The 20,953-nt window shown below is 34.4% G+C and overlaps 1 protein-coding gene across 4 annotated transcripts; it reads right to left on the bottom strand.

The window, feature by feature from the left end:
- Positions 1-1,625: 1,625 nt before the first annotated feature.
- Positions 1,626-20,138, bottom strand: LOC18095052 (transcription factor IIIB 60 kDa subunit). Of its 4 annotated transcripts, none has more exons than XM_024593507.2 (20): positions 19,971-20,138; positions 19,780-19,878; positions 19,593-19,674; positions 19,397-19,469; positions 18,612-18,697; positions 18,452-18,528; positions 16,449-16,505; positions 16,233-16,345; positions 15,624-15,703; positions 15,416-15,502; positions 14,233-14,313; positions 11,082-11,240; positions 10,909-10,995; positions 9,182-9,254; positions 8,972-9,090; positions 7,785-7,865; positions 7,136-7,273; positions 4,548-4,637; positions 3,688-3,741; positions 1,626-2,379 (listed from the first exon to the last, which is right to left on the bottom strand). In XM_024593507.2, the coding sequence occupies exons 2-20, from the start codon at positions 19,839-19,841 to the stop codon at positions 2,158-2,160; spliced, it is 1,821 nt and encodes a 606-aa protein (XP_024449275.1). In that variant the 5' UTR covers positions 19,842-19,878; positions 19,971-20,138; the 3' UTR covers positions 1,626-2,157. The 4 variants fall into 4 exon arrangements, with proteins under 4 accessions (XP_024449275.1, XP_024449282.1, XP_024449287.1 ...); XM_024593514.2 differs by having other exon boundaries at positions 8,972-9,087; XM_024593519.2 differs by lacking the exon at positions 16,449-16,505.
- Between the last annotated feature and the right edge of the window lie 815 nt (positions 20,139-20,953).

Raw genomic sequence — 20,953 nt, 5'->3', positions numbered from 1 at the left:
AAATTTATTTTAAACCTCACATATCAAAATAATTCTTTTAAAAAAATTAATTTAAAATAAAATAAAATTAATTTTTTAAAAAACACTATTAAAATTAATTTTATTTTATGTTTTTAGATATTCTGAAGAGGTTGATGTTAAAAATAGTTTTTAAAAATTAAAAAAATTATTTTAATATATTTATTTCTCCAAAGAACATTTTACTGCAAGACAATCCTTATACAAGAGCTAAAGTTCGCTTCTGGTTCAATTATATGCAGCAACAGGTGAGACTTGAGAGCATTGAAATTTGAAACTAGATATATGGCTAGCCACTTTACTGGCAGGCCCGCATCCACAGACGACACATGAACACGTTCGAGAACACATTCATTTGAGCTTGCTGTGACGGATTTAGCCCAGTTCACATAAAGTATTCTCCATTTTGAGCCCGCAAAGGATGTCTCGCAGATTTGACACATCCAGTGTGGGCTGACAACACTACAGTAACCGGGAGCGCCTTGCTTCTCCATGCCTCTGTGTCTCGATCTCCGAGAAGCTTTGGTGTTGCAACTAAGAGATGTCTGCTCCAAATTGATGGGTGTTACTTTTCACTTCAAATAACGAACGTTTATCACTGTTTGACACATACATACCTCTTCTGCGGTTGATTAAGAAAGTTGCTGAATTCAACTCCCAACCTTCATTTTTTTTTTCCGAGTATTTTGAACTATTTTTTTTTATATAAAAATTAAATCCTTCTGCTAGATTCAGTCTATACGTCAATTTAACCGCACACGAGATGGTTTTTAAAACGCAAAACATGCTTTGGATTGAAAAAAGAGTCATTAAACCAAATTAAACATTCAAAAAAATTATTTAACAATTTGTTGTATCCAAAACATGTCGTCGCTGGTGGTCGTGGTTGCTAGTCATTGCCACCGCTTCAATTTCTGGCGTAGATCAAAGGAAATCTGAAGATGATTAGGCAGAAAAGGGGGCAGTGTTGCAGGCGAAGGAGATACTGCTTTGCTAGCCGAAGTTTGGAGAAGAAAGAAGGGTCGGTCGAGTGTGGTGTTGTGAGAAGGAAAAGAGAGAGGGAGACACAGCAAGGGAGGAGGGGGGAAAACATTAAGGAAAAACTTGGGTTATTTCCACCCTTCGTTCCGTTAGATCAACCATTCCATTAGTTGACCAATTTAACAAAAGTCGTGATTAGACAAGTTCACTTGATGCCAACACTACCCCAACATTAAGATTAAAGAAGAGAAAAACACCGACGAAAACACTTAAAATTGAAAAATAAAAAAGAATAAAGCATCAGTTGAAATTAAGAAGGAAGCAAAAAAGAAAACACAAAATCACATTCAAATCTTTCCACAACCAAAACACATTTCTCCTTCAACCTCCCCAATTGATTGCTTAATATTAAACAAATTGAGAACGTAATTAATAAGATTTACTTTCTTCGAAAGACAACAGGAAGGATGATGAATCGCACAAAAACAAAGCGAAACTTCGAAAGGAAGAAAAAGTAAATAGATATATAGATGTCTTATGTTAATTTAATCAACAATTTTAACAGGAGGAGGATCCTTTCAATGCACATATCCAATTTCCAGAGGACATGCATAATGGCGCAAGCATGCACAAAGAAAATAGTAACCAAGTAGTTTAAGTTAAGTTTAGTAAATACAGAACTGGAAGTTTTTATCTTCCTACCGAGTTAACTAGGAGTACAGAATACAATCTAGTGTCCCTAGACTTAGATTTATAGCGCAGACTGCTGTTTATCCCAGAATTTTCTCAAGGATAAAACAGGTCTGGAAAGCTTGTGTTCTAATAAATCAATAATCGAAATCACTAGCAATAGAAACTATTGACAAACCAATTTTACGAAAAGAAAAGAAAAAAAACAAAGATAATCACTCTAGTGTATAAACAAACAACACTACTGCTGAGGAGTGCTGCAAAAGAGAAATGTGCTGAATTGTGGATACCAAGAGAAATGTGCTGAATTGTGGATACCTTGTGAAGATAGCCTTACAGCCCGAGGGATGAATGTATCAACAAATCAATTCTGATCCTTTCCAAACATTCTGCTCCCTTTAGGCTCCAAAGGTTCAGAAGAGTGTTAAAAGAACAACCGTCTTCAGTGATTAGCAATCATCAAAACTTTTACCATAAACTGTTACCATAGTCATCATCAGAACCATTTTCGTCATAAAGAAAATCATCATATGCTTCTCCAACAGCATCATCCACATTTTCATCTAGTGGCCCCAAACCATCATTTTCATTAGTATCCTCTAATTTGTGATCTTTTCCATCTGTATGCAGCACCTTCTCAACAGGGTCAGGATGTGATTCAGTTCGCGGTCTCTTGGCATCCTTAGCCTCCTGTAAAAAAACACATCGCAATCCAGAATATTAAAAGGGAACAAAGCAGCCTTCAATACTTCTAGGGTTGCTAGGTGCTCATCCTTACAAAAGTAAAAAAATAGTAAACAGAATATAGTCCCTGTGCATAAGAAACTAGAGCATCTGAAATGACACAGGCAATGAAACTGTCACTTCCTCTAGGAGAGTGGAAGATACACTGTTCATTTGCTTATCCAAGGATAGACAACAAAATGTGTGAAACAGCTCATTCAAACTCAGGCACAGTCCATTGTAACAGAAGGGTGCTTTCAAAACCATGGATGACAAAGACCTAGCAGTCCTTCAAGTTGGTTCTTTACAGAAAAAATCAAGGGAAGATCTTTAATTCATTTATTGTTTTACTTTAACTAAAATTTGATCTTTACAGTACTAGATTTACTATTTGATGCTTAATATTCTAAGGGTTAGAGATGGTCATACATTCATTAGTAAACACTATTCCCGATTGCAACTGAACATAGTTGCAAGAAAGATTCTTGAAAATGTGATATATATATGCACCAACTGAATAGTGAAAATGGAAACGAGACATGCATCAAAATCGCAAGAAAATTTGAACTTTTCCCTTGTGATAATTTTAGATCACAAAATGGAAATGCTCATTCAAAAATATGCCACAGGAACTAAACTAAACTTGATCTATTAAAAGTAGGAAAGAAAATAGGAAAACCCCATTTAGAGACCCTGAGTTTGTATCATATTGGCAAATCAAACACTAGGTAAATAATTTTGTGAATTCAATCCTATATTCATCACTTTTAAGGCCTTTGATCCCAACTCCCCTCAATTATTAACATAAATCCATTTGCTATGTTAAAGCTAGCTAAGGTGGAGAATATTAACCATTTGGCACACAATTGACTGAGATGCTTAGTCCCAATTATGATTCATTGAAGAGTCACGAGACTCTCTTGTAAAAACCTCAAAAATGTAGATTTGTGGAAATCAGAAAGAGAAGAGCTTGTGATTCTTTTGTGTTATTTCCTTTACATTCTTTCAAATTTTTATTTTTTTAATCATTTTCAGAATTGAGTGCCACGTGGCTAATATTTTTCAATTTAGCAAGTTTTAGCATAGCAAATGTGTTTCTGTCAACATTGTAGGTAGTTAGATTGGATTGCCTAAATGTGACGAAGATGGGTTCAATTCGCAAAATTATTTACACAAGGTTCAATTTGCCAATTTGATACACACATGGGATCTCCGAAAGGGATTTTTACACAGAAAATGAATAATGTGCATATAAAGAAGAATACGATGACATACAGGTTCCTCAAATAGTTTCTCCAATACATCATAGTTGATTTTCGAACTGATTCTCTGCAAAAGAAATCATAATCAGATTCACAGTAAGCAAAAGATAAAGCATATGCCCATAAATTCTTCTTTGGGATTACAAAGAAAACTTAAATACAAGATGGAAAAAATATATTAGTTGTGACATTTACATGGAAAACATGTGTCGTGCACATACATAATACGCACTAATATTGTAAATAAGAAACCTTCAGAGAGGATTTCAATTCTACCATTTCTTTGGTTCCTGCCCCTAAAAAGTAAGAAAATTACAAGCTGAGCAAGAAATGACTTTAGCTAACCACGTGAAAGAAATCCCAAATAATTAGTCAAACAAAAGCAGCAAGCTATGGTAATAGTTATGTTATATCCTTTTGTTTCTTCTTCAGCATGAGCTACAAGAGGAAAATATAATTATATAACAGCCCTTCTGGTTATGGAGTAGCAGAAGGCAGGTGTTGTTTTTGCTAATATCCCACTCCACCTGGATATTTGTTTGAATTGTTGTCATCTATCCAGGAAATGGTCTTTAGTGGGACCATTTAGGATGTTCAGGCTGTAGATCCCATGTGATGATGCTTTTTGGTTGGATACACTTAAGAGTATTGATAAACAGACACCCAACTGTGACATGTCACTGTTAACAACCCTAGAGTCTGATTTCCAAATTCTGTCATTCAAATGGTTAGTCAACTAATCTTCAATGGTTAAAACTTAAAACTTCACAGCTAAATGCTGCCCCAACAGTGAAATTAATTAGCAGCTTTTGTTATTGCAAATCAAAATAACAGTAACTTGCAGAGACTTCCTTTATTATCCATGTCAATTACCTTCTTAGTCAGCATTCGATGGACAGCTTCTGCAGCAGATTTAGCAGGAACTGAGTTCCTAGCTTCTGCAGCTCGCTTTTGTTGCATTTCCTGCAAATAAATATTCACAGAAAATTAGTCAAAAAAGTTAAGACAGAAAAAAATAAACATTAAACATCATTAAATTCTAGACTTGAAAATAAAGAATTTAAAAGAAGTTTATAACAGCAATGCTAATAGGCTCAGTATTGCAACAATTTCTGTATTTTATACAAAGTCAATATTCAATAATCACAATTCACATTCAATTTTCTGAACAAAATTTATTGTAACATTATGAATGGCTGCAAGATGAACAAAAAGTTGGACAGAAATACTGAATAGCGATTCACACTCTATTTTTGGCTTTTAATGAAGATTTACTTTAGAAATTTGTTTGGCAATCCCTGATTGCTATGGGCATTTGGATAAAAAAAGGGGCATTATTATACAAATAATTTACCTCAACCAATAAAACGTGTTAGAACTCAGCACACAGGTTGCTATCTCCTAATGGGTAACAGGCAATACTTCAAATGAACAGCGGTAATTAGTTGAAAAGATTAGAACATGAAACATTTTGTGAGTTAGCTGTTGTTCCTAAACCAATATTAATCTAGGAGGTCTTTTTCTTCCTTTCTCATATTGCGCTGTTACCTATTTATGAATCTCATTTAAGTGCATCAGCAGTTACTACTTAAAGATCCAATACTTTCTTCACCAACCTTATCTGACTGATCGTCCTGTTGTTCTCGTATATTCTCTATTCATTTCATATTCTAGCAATGATCCAAGAAAATCAGTTTAATTGCTGTCAACATAATCTGAATGATTGTTCAGTAGGCTAATCAGACTCAAAGACATTCCATTCAGAAAGTTACTGCAGGTTCTAGCACCTAACCAGACCTACAGTTGGCCTTTATCGCAGCATATCTCAACTTATAACCAGAGACTCTGAATATCCTCACCAAAATTGCCAGAATGGAATTGAGTGAAAAATGGATGCAATCATGTAATTCAAAACAAAGTGGATTACTTGGATACAAGTTTGACGTTGACACTGAAGAACATAATGACATCCATAAACATGGGACATAATTATGGGGAAAAAACATCTGAATTGCCCCTCATAATTCAAAAATATTGCATGCAGAACAATAGGTGGGTAACACGGGTGCATTAATATTGATGAATTTAACAACATGAAAAGTGTAGAATTCAGAGAAATAAGATATAATTGATTTGGAGAAATAATAGAAAATAATTGCAAATGCTGGAAAAACAAAACGACACTTTAGAAATTCTAACTGATCCATTCATGAAGTTTTGAACATTATAATATTATAAATCAAACAATCCAATGACAATACTATCCGAAAATATAGATGCTAAACTCCAAGATGCATGAAAACACAAATACCATTTCCATGAAAATTGTATTGATCTGAACATAATTGAATACTAACTATAAAATCACCTTAACAATGGAAGTGGCTCACTATCTCTTAGTTTCTAATGTCATAAGTTTTATTCTTCTAAAACATTCCAGTAAAAGTAGAAGTAACAGAAACCACAGTTTGATTGATACAAGAGTGTATGAAAAGATAATGATCAGCAGCATTCAAAAAGAAATATAGTTTGATACTGTCTACCAAATCAATTCCAGAGAGGTACTCACTGAGCAAAGTCAACTTATTGATATAGGCCAAGATCAAAATTTCATTTCCATTGAGTCTTTTTATTGTTTGGTGATATATATTTCGTTAGGAGGAAGGATATTGAAAAGTGCCAAGTATGCACACAGGAAGCTCAGAGGTTTGCTGAAAAGATGTTGGCCACAGTTCCTCCCATTCATTACAAGAAAATAAAAGGTAAAACAGCATAAAGAGAGATTTTAACAATAGATGAAACAGCTCAAGTCACAAACTTGAACTTGTGGTGAGTATTATGAAACAAAAATATTTTCACAATATTTTATGGTTTCGAGGATATCTTGGGTTATTGAAACAGTCTCACAAGATGGTGTAGAAAAAAAATAAAATTTAGACTACACCCTTGGAGCCAATCAGCTACATATATTAAAAACCTTCACAAAATTTGTTAAGTGTTCAAGAAAGAGAAAAATAAAGCATATAGTTATATAGACATTTTATGCACTTATTTTTCACACTTAATTGAAGAAAATCAAAGAGCATAAACCCTAGCATTTTATGTCACTTAGTGACAAACCATAAATAAATTAAAACATGGGCATGCTTTCTAAGCTATTTGAAACTTTCAGGAATTTTTTTATTCTATGAGTTGGAAAGTTGAATGGAAACAAGGGCTCAAATCTAGTTGAGGATTCACAATCACCTATGTCTAAGTTCTACAAATTAAATACAGAACTGTTGAACAAAAAACATCAGCAACAAAATAAAATGGTCGGGTATTTATATTGTTGTTCTGCAAGAAAAAATCCAAGGAATATTATACAATAAGCAAAAGAGTGAACATATTACAAAACAATAGTTGAAATAATCCAATGATACAAAGTGCCTCAAAATTCTCCTAGTAAACCAGAAATTTACCTTTTTAGATTTTGCTAAATCAGCTTTTACAGCAGCATCAAGCTTCCTTGCTGCCTGCAAGTCCTCTGGGCAATTCTTGAAATTCTCCTCCCAAGCTTCCTTATGAGTCGCTGTGGCTGCTTCTTTGGCCTCCTGTTCCTGTAAATGGCAATCACCATTGAATTGCAGGCTGAATCCATAGAACTAGAACAAGAACAACAACTGCACGGAAAGCATTTTATCATGCAAAGCCAATCAAATATATACCAGGCAATTTCCCAGGCACCAGCTAAGCAGATAAAGAAATGGGAAAATGGCCATATAATAAGCTCAAGAAAAACCACCTAATGATTTTAAATGGTCCAAGATATGACATTATTGGTTGCATACAGACAATTATCCATAGCAGCACATTCTTAAGTTATGAGAATATGAATCCTAGGGTATATGTTTTGGATTAAAGTTCGTATCACAGTTTGTTAGAAAATATAGTGGTAATAGTTGTAACACCAGCACAAACTCATTAACCAGTTGTGAGGTCGCTGATCAACCAAGAAGTGACTGCTATAAAGACTTGAATTTGCTAGCCCAAGTGTTACCATTTGACCAAGAAATGGCCCCTGGCATGTGATGTAGATAAAGGAAATTTGACCTCAGAAGATTAAATTACCTGAAGATACTCTCGGTTCATTTCTTCCCAAATGATTTTCTTGTAACGTTTTTCCTCCTCGTTGTGAAGGTAGCTATCAACCTATAAAATATCAAAACAATGGAATCAACAAAATAAAATGAAACATCTGATTGAATGGATATAGATGAATAGAAATACAAACTCGTTCATGAAAATACAAGGCAAAGCAGAATGAATTGGCTAAATAGCTACCTTTTCAATTTCAATAGCATATGTTCAATACACCAAATTAGTATAAGAACAAAATCATGAGAATTACAATCTTATTATTTCTCCCAAAAAAAATCCAGGAAAAAGAGAAGTGAAACAGTGATTGGTGCCAGATTTGTCAAAATCCAGCATTGCCAAAGAAATCTTTTTTTCCTTCTCCATTTTTCTGAGCTAAGGAAAGAGGGGAAGTTTGGTTTCTATTAGGACACTTTTAATAGTACTCATGCACATGAGTGAATGCATGCAAGGACAAGGATGCGAGCGTGCGCACATACATATATACTTAGAAGGATGATCATAGAAGATGTGAAATGTCTACGAGAATCCATTTCAGGAACATGAAATGTAAGAGAAATTCAAATGTTACGACTCCAGTTTGTCTGGAAAGATATGACATTTAATGAAGAAGGTATTACAAGACTACCAGAATGAAGTTTAAACAATTTGAATCAAGAATGACAAATAATGTCCAAATAATACAAGAAAATGAAATTCAGAGCCCAATTACTGTTCTGATTAATTACATTAACATAGAACAAGAAGCGAAGGCAATGAGATAGGTTTGGGATGATGAAGGTGATTTAAAGCTCCTGAAAATCACAGAACACGGAATGTTTTGGTTTCTGAAATTCAGTGTGGCAACTCATGCTTAAAAATGTTTATGGAACATGATAAAAGCAAGATTTATGAAAATTTGGCTGTGTAAATGTAACTGGCGGGCTTATGATTTATTTTACTTGAAATTTATTACTCCATGATATTTTTGGCAAGAGAGCATGAAAGCAACCATGAGAAAAGCAAATCAAACCATTACTCGTTTGAAGTTTTTTTTTAGATCCCATCCATGAACCTTAATTTTCATGTTTATCACATATGCTGAAGAGTAGAAGATGGGATACATAGGAGTAGTGATATGCCTAAGAGAAAAACAAATTGTTAGACTCCTTAGTTCTCACCTCAGCATCATCAATATCAGAAAAGCCATCTGACTCGTAAAAATCTTTAGAGCTCATATCACCCACACCATCATCTTGCAGTTTATCAGGATCACTGGCTAAATTCCCCATGGAAGCTTCTGAAACATTTTAGTTTCAAATAAATATTTTCAAGTATTTTGGCAGAAGACCATGCCAGTTCCAAACCAAGGATAAAGAGAGTAAACTTACCAACACTTTTGGGATCCTGTACTGGCCTTTCTTCATCTCTGCTCTCACATTGGCTGTTCGATTCTTTTGAAAGCTAAAGGAAAATGGGGATAAAAGACAATAACAACTTACAATTAAAAAGCTGAAAATCAAAGATAAGTTTAAAGTTCATCAGAAATTCATATCATAAACATCAGAAACATGTAATCAATTGCTTGATTCTGTAATGTTATCATGTGTACTGTTTCCTAGTAAAGAGCATTTGGTGTTAAAATAATTTCATACGAACACATTCATAACTGATTCTAATGTCCTTGCAAATCATATGTTCATTGATTCCATGGAAAAATACACGAAACACCATGCATGGCTGTGTGTGCAGGCATGCGCAATGGTGAAAGATATTTAACAAAAACAAAGAGAGAGATAAGTAAAAACACTTAATTGACTATTGAGGAAAAACCGACACCTCACAGTGCAAGTTCCGTCTCAAGTTTGTTGTCCTCTACATATAATTTTATATGCTTAATACAGGAAAGACATTGCCCTATTACGATCCCACAAAAGCAGGGTATAAGGGTATAAGAGACAGGAATGGTAAAGAGTGTCCATGGGTCGGGTTTCTATTATATCCATATCCTACCCTTTACTCGTCGGGTAAGAAAATTAGATATCCATACCCTATCCATCAGTTTATGATACAAATGTATATATATCTCAGGTTAGGTTTGGGTCGGGTTTGACAATATATGTACCCTATCCATTGTCAATCGGGTAAAGTAACTATCCAAAAAAAAATCACCCTTTCATGTCAAGTCAGTATTCATCAAGTTCAGGATAAATTGCCATCCTTAATAAGAGATCTGCATTTCTACATAAAGTAGCTCCTCTATCCATTATTGCAAGATGCTAACTATTACACATGTGAAATACCTTTCAGATGTTTGAATCACATGTTTCACAATACATAAAAACCTCTGTTGCTTGGACTTGAAATTTCACCCTATAATACCTGTGACGACACAGGCAAAGGAGTGCAAAATGTGTCTGACACTTCAATGTGCCCTCAAGATGCTACATGTCCCATCCAAACCACACAAGCAACAAGATTGACAATAATGGTGGTTTGAAATTGAAGACAACAAAAAATGAGAGAAATTTCAAATATAATTAGCGATACCTGTTTCTAATAATTTGTAGATTCACATAAGCCTAGTAAATATTAATTTGCATAACCATAGACTAATTTGACTGGTTAGACTAGTTTTTAGGCCATACTTGTATGGCATATCTTGTTACCCATATTCAACATTTTAGATTTATGAGTTGAGTCCCTGTATCCTAGAATTTGGAATTTAACATGCCTGACAGCTCAATTCAGAATCACACGAAACCCTATAAGCAAATCTGAGCAACATTGCATATAACTAGTACTTGTAGAAGCTCATGAAGCTTGGTACGAAATACAAACAACGTTGCAGCAGATGCCTATTGACTCGGAAAAACCACAAAATTGCAGCCCAAACAAAAGACATTTTCAATACTAACATTTTTATTACGTCAAACAAAATTTTTAGCTAGTGTTTTCCATCTTGACCAACAAACCAGAAGACAATTTACTCATCAGAATTGATAAAAACACAATTTTTTCAACAGCGACAAAGCCAATGGAGAAACAAAATGTAAGTATAAGTTTAAGAGTACTCTAGCTTTAAGAAAGATGTAATAACTAAATTTGAGTCACTCACATTATGCGTAACAGATGATAGTTTCATTCTTTGCCTCTCAGCATTCTGGAAAGCTGGAGGATCTGATCCTCCCTCAAATCCTATAACCTGCATTAGAATAGGAAAGTGGACTATAACATCTTTTTCTGGGTCAAAAAAACCATGTAATTTTCATTAAAGGGAGCATCACTCACTATTGCATAGCAATCTTTACAAAGTCCAAATCCAAAAGGAGGTTTATTTGTACCCTTATGTTGACAAAGCAACTCTTTTGAACTAGATGGCTCCCCAAAAAACTTCTGTGGCATTGAACTCTCTTTCAACTCCTCTGCCTTCGCATTCAGTTCCTCAATCTAATGGTATAGGAAGATACAGAACTTCAAAAGTTTCACACAGCATAATTTTGTAGAGAAAATAAGACACAAATTTAAAAACAATCAATAACACAAGCAGCTTAGATGATGAATAATGATGTTGGCTTATTTTATTTTATTAAAATTATAAAGAACAAATAATTTTTTAGCTTATGCCTGAAGCAAGATCAGAAAAATAATTTGCAAATCTTTATCTTGGCAGTAATTTTCAACTATAATAAATGTTTTTTAAGACCTACAGTTGTCGTAAATCTTTTAGATAATTGTAGAATGGTTAGGATACCCTTGAGAGAAACAAGTATATGTCAGCAAACCTCATGGGTGAGCTTGAACTGAATTAATAAATAGATTTGATGCTACTAAGAAAGAATACAATTGATGAGCTAGCATTAGCTCAAATAGTTATTCTAAGGGAGAGTCATTCAAGTAGAAGAAAAGGCAATAAAAAATACAGAAGGCAAGCCCCAGGAGCAGCAGCAGAAATGGATATGGCTGATCCACTACAAGATAAATATATTTTTTTTAACTTCAAACCCTTACTATCTATTGCACTCTGTTTTGTATGCTTCAAATCTCCATCCAGTTAATGATTGCGATCAAGGTACATGTTGACTTGCCAATTCTTGCTAATGTTAATATAGTTTGCTTATTATCAAGCACAACATTTACTATAGCCTCACTTGTGGTATTAGGCAACAGTTAGTTTAGCTTTCGGGTAGTTTTGTTCAGTGGATTCTAAATAGTAAGATAGGGCTCAGGGTAGCATCCTTCATAACCTTCTTGTTTTGTGACTTTTTTTCTTCAAGTTTTTTTATCCCAGTTTCCCCCACTAGGGCTTCTATCTTGGAGTCAAGAGTGGTTTTGCCAACTAAGCTAGAAAGCCCTAATGATTTTCATGCACTGTTTTCTTTTTGCAGCACCAAATGACCATATCTATGCTCTACTTACAACAGCCTTTACATCAATTCATCTTTTTTTTCCTTCTTGTTTTCAGAATTTTTAGATAAGAGAAGATTATGTTCACTGACAAAAATTACAACATGTTGGAGAATAAATTGTCTTACAAAATATAAAAGCAAAAGGGAATATCATCAAAGAGCAGCCCAATCCCACCAAATGTCAGCTAAAGAAACCTCCCGTAAAGCACCTGATGCATAATACCACAAAGAAAAAAGGAAAATAATCCCACCCACACAACTGTCTCGAATGGTACTGCTTTTTTCTCTTCTTTCTTCTTTTTCTGAGTTACATCAATTTACCTATGAATTAACACTTACTAATTAAACAGTAAGTTATAAAGAGAATCCTTCAAGTCAAATTTATCATCCCAACACGAGTCATTAGAAATGATAAAATTCTCCACAAGGGAGAGAACAAAAGGGAAACTAATCTCGGCCCTGTGGAGTAATGCCTCTTCCTTAGTTGCCAACCTCCCTTAGAGTTCACAAAATAGAATTTCAGCTCCAGACTTTTATTCCATTAACCATGCTTGACAGAATATACAACTAGAGTAGACCTAGTACTCATTTTCCTCTAAGTAATCCTATCTGGAATGCCACCCCCCCTTACAGTTTGCAAAATAGAATTTCAGTTCAAGATGTTTAATCCATTAACCATGCCTAACAGAACATACAAGTAGAGTAACTAAATTTCCCCCTAAATAATCCTATCTGGAAGGCAACCCTCCCCAACACACACACACCCAAAAAAAAGAAGAAGCACCTTGTTTAGGTATGCTTCCCTAAACAAGTTTTGGGAACCATGGATCTAGAAGGTGTGCTACCCCCTGATACAAGTTTCTTATGTGCTAGCAGCAGTAAAACCTCAGAGCAGTATTTCTTGCATTGTGAAAGGCATGAAAACTTTGGACTGGGCTTTTCTCAATATATAGAGAACCATGGATCTGACCAAAAAAACTTAAGGAGTTATTGCTGATCTGATTTGTGGGCTTTGGCAGTAAAGTTGTGACATGTCTTCTATTATATCATGCATCTACTGTGAGAACAATGCCATAATGTTTCAGGAAAAGCAGTTTATATAAATATATGGTAGTGCTTGTGGCTTCTCTCTGATGCTTCACTACTGGAGATTTTACTGGTACCTCCTTAGCAGGCATCCAGAAAGACTGGAGCACTCTTTTGTTATAGTTTCCTGTTATTCCGTTTTCTCTTTCTAGGAGATGGTTTATCTGCTTTGCACATTATTTTAATCTTAGATAAATTTTTATTTCTACCCGAAAAACACGGAAGAAAATCTGCCTTCTTTGGAGATCAGATGACAAAATAAGAATAACCTACCAACTAGATGGGGTCAAGTGTAATTTGTTGATCTTCAAATAAATCTTGGTGGAGGTATAGAAAGAATGCAACTTGGTAAAGAAAAAGACAACTTTCCAGTCAAAAGTGAGCAAAATGGAAATTGGCCCACTCAAATGGACAAAGAATATGTCACCTTTCAAAAGAGGCAGCTTGTCTGCCAAAGAGAAATCCAACTTCTTAATTCCAATTAACAAATTTTTGTTTACTATGAAATCCACGTGAACTGTCATGGAATTTCAGAGTATCACTACCATGCTCACCAGCTGTAGTGTAAGTTCTACTGATACTTATGCAGGAAGGGGGCTGGCAAGTGGAGATGTGGTGGTTTATGTTTTTCCTCAGGTTATTTTCTCAATGTTGATCATGAAAGACATCTTATCGTATCTGGCCAACAACACACTGAATATTATTACCCACACACTACAGCATTTGCCCGTATGCAGGCAAGATACTGGTAGAGAAAGGAGAGGTTGAAGTGTCCCTCTAGCTTCTCGGAGTCGATGATGACAGAGAACCCTTTTTAATTTTTGGCCCACAAGACAGTTAAGAGTATTATCACTTATAGATTTGTTATTTCAAGACACTACGCACTATACTTTCATGTTTTGAATAGCTGGAGCCAAAAAAGTCATGAAATGCTTCCGGAAACATACCGTTAAGCTTCCAGACTCTGTATTCTCGAATTCAATCAATCTCTTTGACAGTGTTTTTCCACAAACATGCACCAGCCTTAACTGCAAAAGATTTAAAGCATACATCAAGTAACCGCAACATGGACAAAATACCAATCTTAGCAGAACTCAAGTAGGGCTAATAGGCTCTCTGACAGAAAAAAGGTAGGCTCATAGGCTGGTAAAATTCATATAATACAAGACAAAAGTATATTTGAAACAAAAATTAATGTAGCTGACTCATAAATCAAGTATAATATGTTGCTTTGTAATATACAGGTTCAAGAACTGGTACATAAGATTCAAATCTAGAAATAATAAAGTAACCAGTAAACAACATAAATATCAATTGAGAAAAGCTCAATTGAAGCTTCATGGATAATTAAACAAAGCAATCTGAACTATAATTTGTCTAGAAGCTCTTCCCACACCTCACAGTCACCTCTCAAAGACGCCCTTTCCCCACCTTACACCCTTGTCTCAACACTCCCCTTGGTCAATTTTTCTCACCAGTTTCAAATATGAGCATATTGATTCTCATACAGCCAAATATCTACTTGGCGCTTCAATCTATGAAGAATGAATTCAAAAATTATTCAGTAAAGTAATTAAACAATTATTCCAATTCTTATGACTTTCACCACAATTCACTTCTTTCATAGTGATTCCAATGACATGGATTCAACAGCAATGTACTGATGACTTTAATCCACCAATATCACAAGAACTCTAAATTGAATAGTGACTAGGTTATGCTGCAGAGAGGTACCAGCACAACTAAAGGGTTCGTAGATGCCTTCAAGACAGAAAAGTATTATTTCTAAGCCTAGACATATGCTCATAGTCTGACACAAGTGGGTCCACTCTAATCAAGATCACAACTTCCAAGTCATTATTTGAATTCACCTGCCTCTGCAACTAAAAACTTCTACTGATCTTTTCTTTTCTTCTGACCTCTTTGGTCAGGAACTACTCTGCTCGTTCGAGGAAAAACATACCCCACTAAACAATTACTAGTTAGGTGCAGCACTCAAGTAGCCCTATAGACGAGCTTGCATCAATCAAATGAATGTGACTCAATTGGGGTGACTTTTCAATGCATTTCATATTTGTCCATCGTCGAATTAATCACTGCACATCAACAAATATTTCACACATGACTTACAATGTCAGATTTGGAACAGTTGAGACCATGTGAAATTGCAGATATATATAATGCTGCACCCCATAACGCACTGGGTCTTCTCCCTGTCTGTGAGTAATATAAAATCAGACAGAAAACAGTATAAGACTTTGGATAGCTCATAAAGTATCCGATAAAATGACTGAAACTAAGTTCATCTTTCCCATAGTATCAGAAGAGAATTTCACACCTGCATCCAGTGATGATTCATGCTTGCAATAATGGTCAGTGCATCATCAGAAATTTCCCTGTTTTTTCCTCCTGATAAACCTTAAAAAACAAACAATGGTTATTACAATCCCCTACTTGAAAACAATATCTATCACATACATTCGGTTCCAAAAGGAAGGATTTAAAGTCTTCCAAATAAAATTAAATAGAGAGGGGCATCATGATACTCCCTAAGCTTCTAAGAATACAACTCAAGAAGCAGATCACACTTACTTCTTGGATTCAGGAAAGCAAAACCAAAGAGTGGTGGGAATGCCAACACAAGATAGAACCAGAAAAGTAAAAGTTTACACAATAGATAGAGATGGAGTTCTTTTGTGGGAGGGGAGGAGAGAAAGTTCGATGAGGTATCATTGTACACTCACATAAAATAAACATAATATGCTGCTTAAATAAATGGAACGTTTTAGTATGGAAGGGGATAGGATATTTGTATTGCTTGATAGACCTCCAATCCTTGTACTCCAAAAGTTTCCATTAATTGACAAGAGAACATATTTAATAACCTCAAAATTTAATTACTGAAATACAATCACTAATCAATATGCGAGTGATTGTAGAAACTTACTAGCAGTATATTTGTGTATAAAAATGGAAGGATCGAGAAGTTTCTGACAAATGGCATGCTCAGTAAGATTTAAAACTTTGCAGAGCTGCAAAAATACAGCACCTAGTACATAACTGTAAACAATTTCGAGAAAACATTATGTTATTCACATGTAAGCAAGGGATAATCGTGATGACAACAGCTTAAATTTGGCTGTAAAATTACAAGCCTCCTCACATATTTATCTGCAAGTAATTAGAAAAATCAATAAGAAGATACGGTTTCCTGTTTTCCCTGGAAAAAAAAAAAGTCCAAGAGTAGTATCAGAAAATGCCAAAGTTGCTAAATCCAAGTATGACTGTACATAGAAGATATTCATGAATAAACTTAAGAGTAAAAATAAACAACTTCCCTACACTAGATGCTACATAGTTGTCAATTACCCAATAATTAGTAAGTTAAATTTGGAAAAGTGTCTCACAGTATTAGTGAAGGTTAGTTCAATTTTTATTTTTTTTGGAGTGTCTTTCTGTTCAAAAACAAACACAACGCAAAAGAAGGTAAAGGAAAATGAAAAAAGAATGAGGCAGCCCCAACAACAACTATGAGTTTCATCTGATAATACCAACAATGATGATGCCAATCAAAACTCCCTCATTTCCCACTATCTTCTATTTTTCCTTGGTGAACACCATCTAGTCAAGCCCTAGTTGACTTTAGCTTTCTCGTTCAACAAAAGATTGCAATGAGCAAAATATATTAAGAAAAAGAAGAGACGAAAGGGAACATTAACTACAAAAACAGTAATGGGAATCAAGGTTCTTAAAATCATGAGTTAGCTCATAAAATCTTTTTACGAGTCAACATGTATCTAACATGCTAAATTGGACTAAAAACTCGAAACCAGTAAAATCAGACTAACTCGTGCAAAATCGGTAAACTCGGTCCGATTTTACGAGTTTACTAAATTTGTGATATGAACCAAGTAAGGTCTAAATTTGGCCTTAAAATGTCTGTTGACTAGGTTTGCGAGATTGAGCATATCTTTCAAACCGTATATTGGATAAAGCTGAAATTTTACAAGGAAATATTAGATACATGAAAATATATTGTGGTAAATTTTTAAGTCATATGAAGGTTAGGGAACATAATATTTCAGAGGGTCAAATTAGTAAACTAATATTGTCAAATATGTCAAACAACACCTTCGTGTACTGTTTGGGACATATCTAGAGCTACCAGTGGAATTTTGCTTCGATTAAAGTTGGGATAGAAACTAGACATTTGAAACTTTCCAACTATATATCGTAGGCCCAATAATTCATCCAACACAAAAGAGAATGACATATTTGAAATCAAGACTCAAATCTGTCAAGAATATACAAAAATTGGAGATTCAGGCTACATGAAGGAATTTTAACATGAAGACTTTTTTTATTATTCTATTTTATTTATTTATTTAATTTTAAATAATTGTTTTTAATTTGAATTTTTTCTAACGCAATAAACATTGTTTAGGAGTTTATTTCATTATTGAATTTATGTAGTTAATTACTAATTTAAACTCAATTAGCTTGCAACCCAAAAATGGTCTATCAAGACTTATTGTAATGAGAACAACCAGATTGTCACTAGATTTATGTGTGCTTCCTACCTTTCAGTGATTCTCCTGTATTGAGAAATTTTGTTCTAAGACTTTATTTCTCTATATCATTCATTTTTTAATTCATACTATGTATCTCTCTCATTTTACTTAAATCACTCATTGATTATAATATTGTTGACTCATTTTATCAGATTTTAATGTAATTTAATTTATTGACTAGAATTATCAATATATAATTAGTTAAAGAAAATTACTTACAATTTTATGATTCGAGTTTACGATCCGAGTTTATATTGTATTTTTCATGTCGTGTCAAAAAAGTGTTTTTGACAACCTTGATGGGAATAACAAAACAAATGAAACAAAAAGTAGTTCTCCAATCCTGTATTTAGTGGTCCGCATTCTATAATGGAAAATAGAAAACTGTTTGTTCAGGTCTTTTTCAAATTAAAATGTTTGTGAAGAGTTAAAAACTACCTTTCATAAGTGTGATTAGGAGAATCAACAAGGGTGCTTTCAGAAGATTAAGAAACCTTTGCTCACTCTTAAATGAATAGGAACACATACATAGCATGTTTCCTAAAAAAGATGGGGTAATGGAGGCACAAAGGAATCAGAGATATGTATTCCTTACCGACATGCAATGTAAAGACAAGCAGCCTGTACTTGATCTGTCCTGCGGCCCTTAGTGAAATTCCGTTCTACTGCTATCTTCACATAACAGATTAAGAGAATTCAATAAATTGATCAGAACATGCATGTGATATTGAGGCTTAGGTGGCAAGTAAACATACTCTATAATACACCATAGCTTGGTCAACTATGGCAAGATGTGGACCCATGTCTAAGCCATTTTTTATGTTTAGCATGTCATCACGTGCTGCAAGATAAAAGGGAATTAAACAATACCAAAAAAATTACACAAGAGTTCATGATATTCATGCAATTCCACTGTAGATGTTCAAAAGGGAATGAAAATGCATAGATCCTTCGACATCAAACAGTTTTTCTGGTCATGAACAGTGAGGTAGTAAGGGAGGAAAGCTAGGTGATAAAACAAATAGGGCAGGCTACTAGTTGAGTTTTTCTTTTCCAATCAAGGCTTATCCTGTCTTATCTCTTTTACTGGTTATTTTACTGTGGTCCTTTTGACAGTTAAGATTAAATTATTTTAAGAGGTAGAATTACTTCTTGCTGGGGCTTCTCACTCTACAGAGGCAGCTATTGCAGTAAATACAAGGATTATTGTTCATATCTAAAAAACTTGAAAATAGCTTCTTTGCTTGTGATTTCTTCTCTTTTTCTCACTTTAATACAGAACTCTAGATCACTTTAAGATATCTTCATTACCAGTTTAATTAACCCAGAAAAGAACACATATCAGAAATCAGGAACCTTACAAAATTTGATAGAAAAACCTCGTTATTCATCAACAGAATTTTCATCTTCTGACTAGTAACTAATTTCTTTCAAAGTTTTCTATCTGCCTGGAAAAAATTAAACAAGCACAACCACTAGAAACGCATGTGAGGGAAAGAAATCTACAACAAAATTAAGCAGGAAAACAAACAAAGCATACCTCTCTCAAACAACCTCTCTCGAGAAGCATTTTCTCTTTCAACAGACCAAATTAATGTTCCTCCAGCATGGCTCTACAGATAAACAGAAACCATAAGAACATAAAGAGAAGAACATCAGGAACATTGATTAACCACATCATTAACAATGAGTAGACAAGAAAATAATACATAAAAAGAAAAGAGAAAAGAGCAGACCTGCCCGGTCTTGTCTTTTACAAATGTGGTTTCAGTAGAAAAATTAGTGAACTGCAAAACTTTCCCACAGATGCAACATGACCTTCACGACACCAAATATATATATACAACACAAAACTCTAAATGAATAAACAAAAAATCAAAGAATCAGCAAAAATTTGAAGGTGAAGACAAACAAAGCACTTACACGATGCCAGTTTCGTCATAACTTGTAGGAACGCTTTTTCGACAAGAGCTGCAAAACACCATTGCGTGCCGATACCGGGTAAATACAGCAAGAAATACCCTATAAATTCAACAGCAGGTGAAGAACAAGCTATTATTAGAAACTTGATTGGCAAATCAACTCAAATTCAGAAACGCATCGGTTTTTCTGACCCCTTTTCGTTATATTTCCTTCGTTTTCCCTGCAAATTCAGAAGAGATTGTGGCAAGGCTGACGAGAGGGAGGGGAAATTACGGTTTAGGGTTTATCGCAACTGACAGTAGTGAACCACGTAGGAAGCTACTTACCCGGATAGAATAGAAGTGAGCAGGTGCGGGTAACGGTATGTCGGGAAGACGGACGGATCTCGCGGAAATCGTGTTTTTACTTTTTACTTTTTACTTTTTTCTCTTTTTCTCAAAAAACAATTATTTGATATTTTTTCGGTTTTATGGAGATTTTAGTCCTTCAAGTATTGAATTTGCACCATATTGAGACTTATACTATCAAATTAGTCAGTTATATCAATACATTATATCTGTGTGCGTAAAATTTGTTTAATTTCACCACTAGGTTAAGGGAACAAAACTTTGACTTTCGGCTAAAACTCATCCTTAAATATTTATTTTTTAATCTCATATACATAGAAATACCAAATGAATTTATTTAAAAGGAGAAAATGTATAATTACTTGTCTCCTCGAATCTTTGAGATCGACGCATATTACAAGCTTTTCATCATTCTTATGAAATTATATATTTTTTTCATATTGTTTAAGAGATAGAAAAGCCTCGTGTCTTTATGTTATACTCATGGAGATGAGCATTATAAAAATGGAATTTAGTAGTTGAACTTGTTAAAAATGCAGGAAAGTCCTAATTTCACCGAGCAATTTATGCATGTATTCAGGAAGACCTTATAAGCTGCACTAACCCATCACAAGAAAAATTAGTTGTGTGTAATTCTGAGGGGGTGCAGTTAATCTAATTAGGTTATAAGTTTGTTTTCTAGAGGTTACTAGTTCAAGTTTCACAAACCTTAAGGTTACTGGAGGCTTACATGGTCGTTAACTTTAGGGCCTGTGAGATTGGTCGAGGTGCACGTAAGCTGACTCGAACACTCACGTTACTAAAAAAAAAACCACATGTGTTCACGC

The sequence above is a fragment of the Populus trichocarpa genome, chromosome 1, assembly GCF_000002775.5.
Source record: "Populus trichocarpa isolate Nisqually-1 chromosome 1, P.trichocarpa_v4.1, whole genome shotgun sequence".
NCBI lineage: Eukaryota > Viridiplantae > Streptophyta > Magnoliopsida > Malpighiales > Salicaceae > Populus > Populus trichocarpa.
This window is presented reverse-complemented; position numbering and strand designations above follow the sequence as displayed.

Excerpts from the sequence above, each read along its gene's own strand:
- LOC18095052 (XM_024593507.2), bottom strand. The coding sequence starts at position 19,841 with ATGGTGTTTTGCAGCTCTTGTCGAAAAAGCGTTCCTACAAGTTATGAC. Across the intron at positions 19,470-19,592 it reads TAAAAGACAAGACCGGGCAG|AGCCATGCTGGAGGAACATT; the intron begins GTCTGCTCTTTT and ends GTTTATCTGTAG. Across the intron at positions 7,866-8,971 it reads CTGATATTGATGATGCTGAG|GTTGATAGCTACCTTCACAA; the intron begins GTGAGAACTAAG and ends GATATTTTATAG.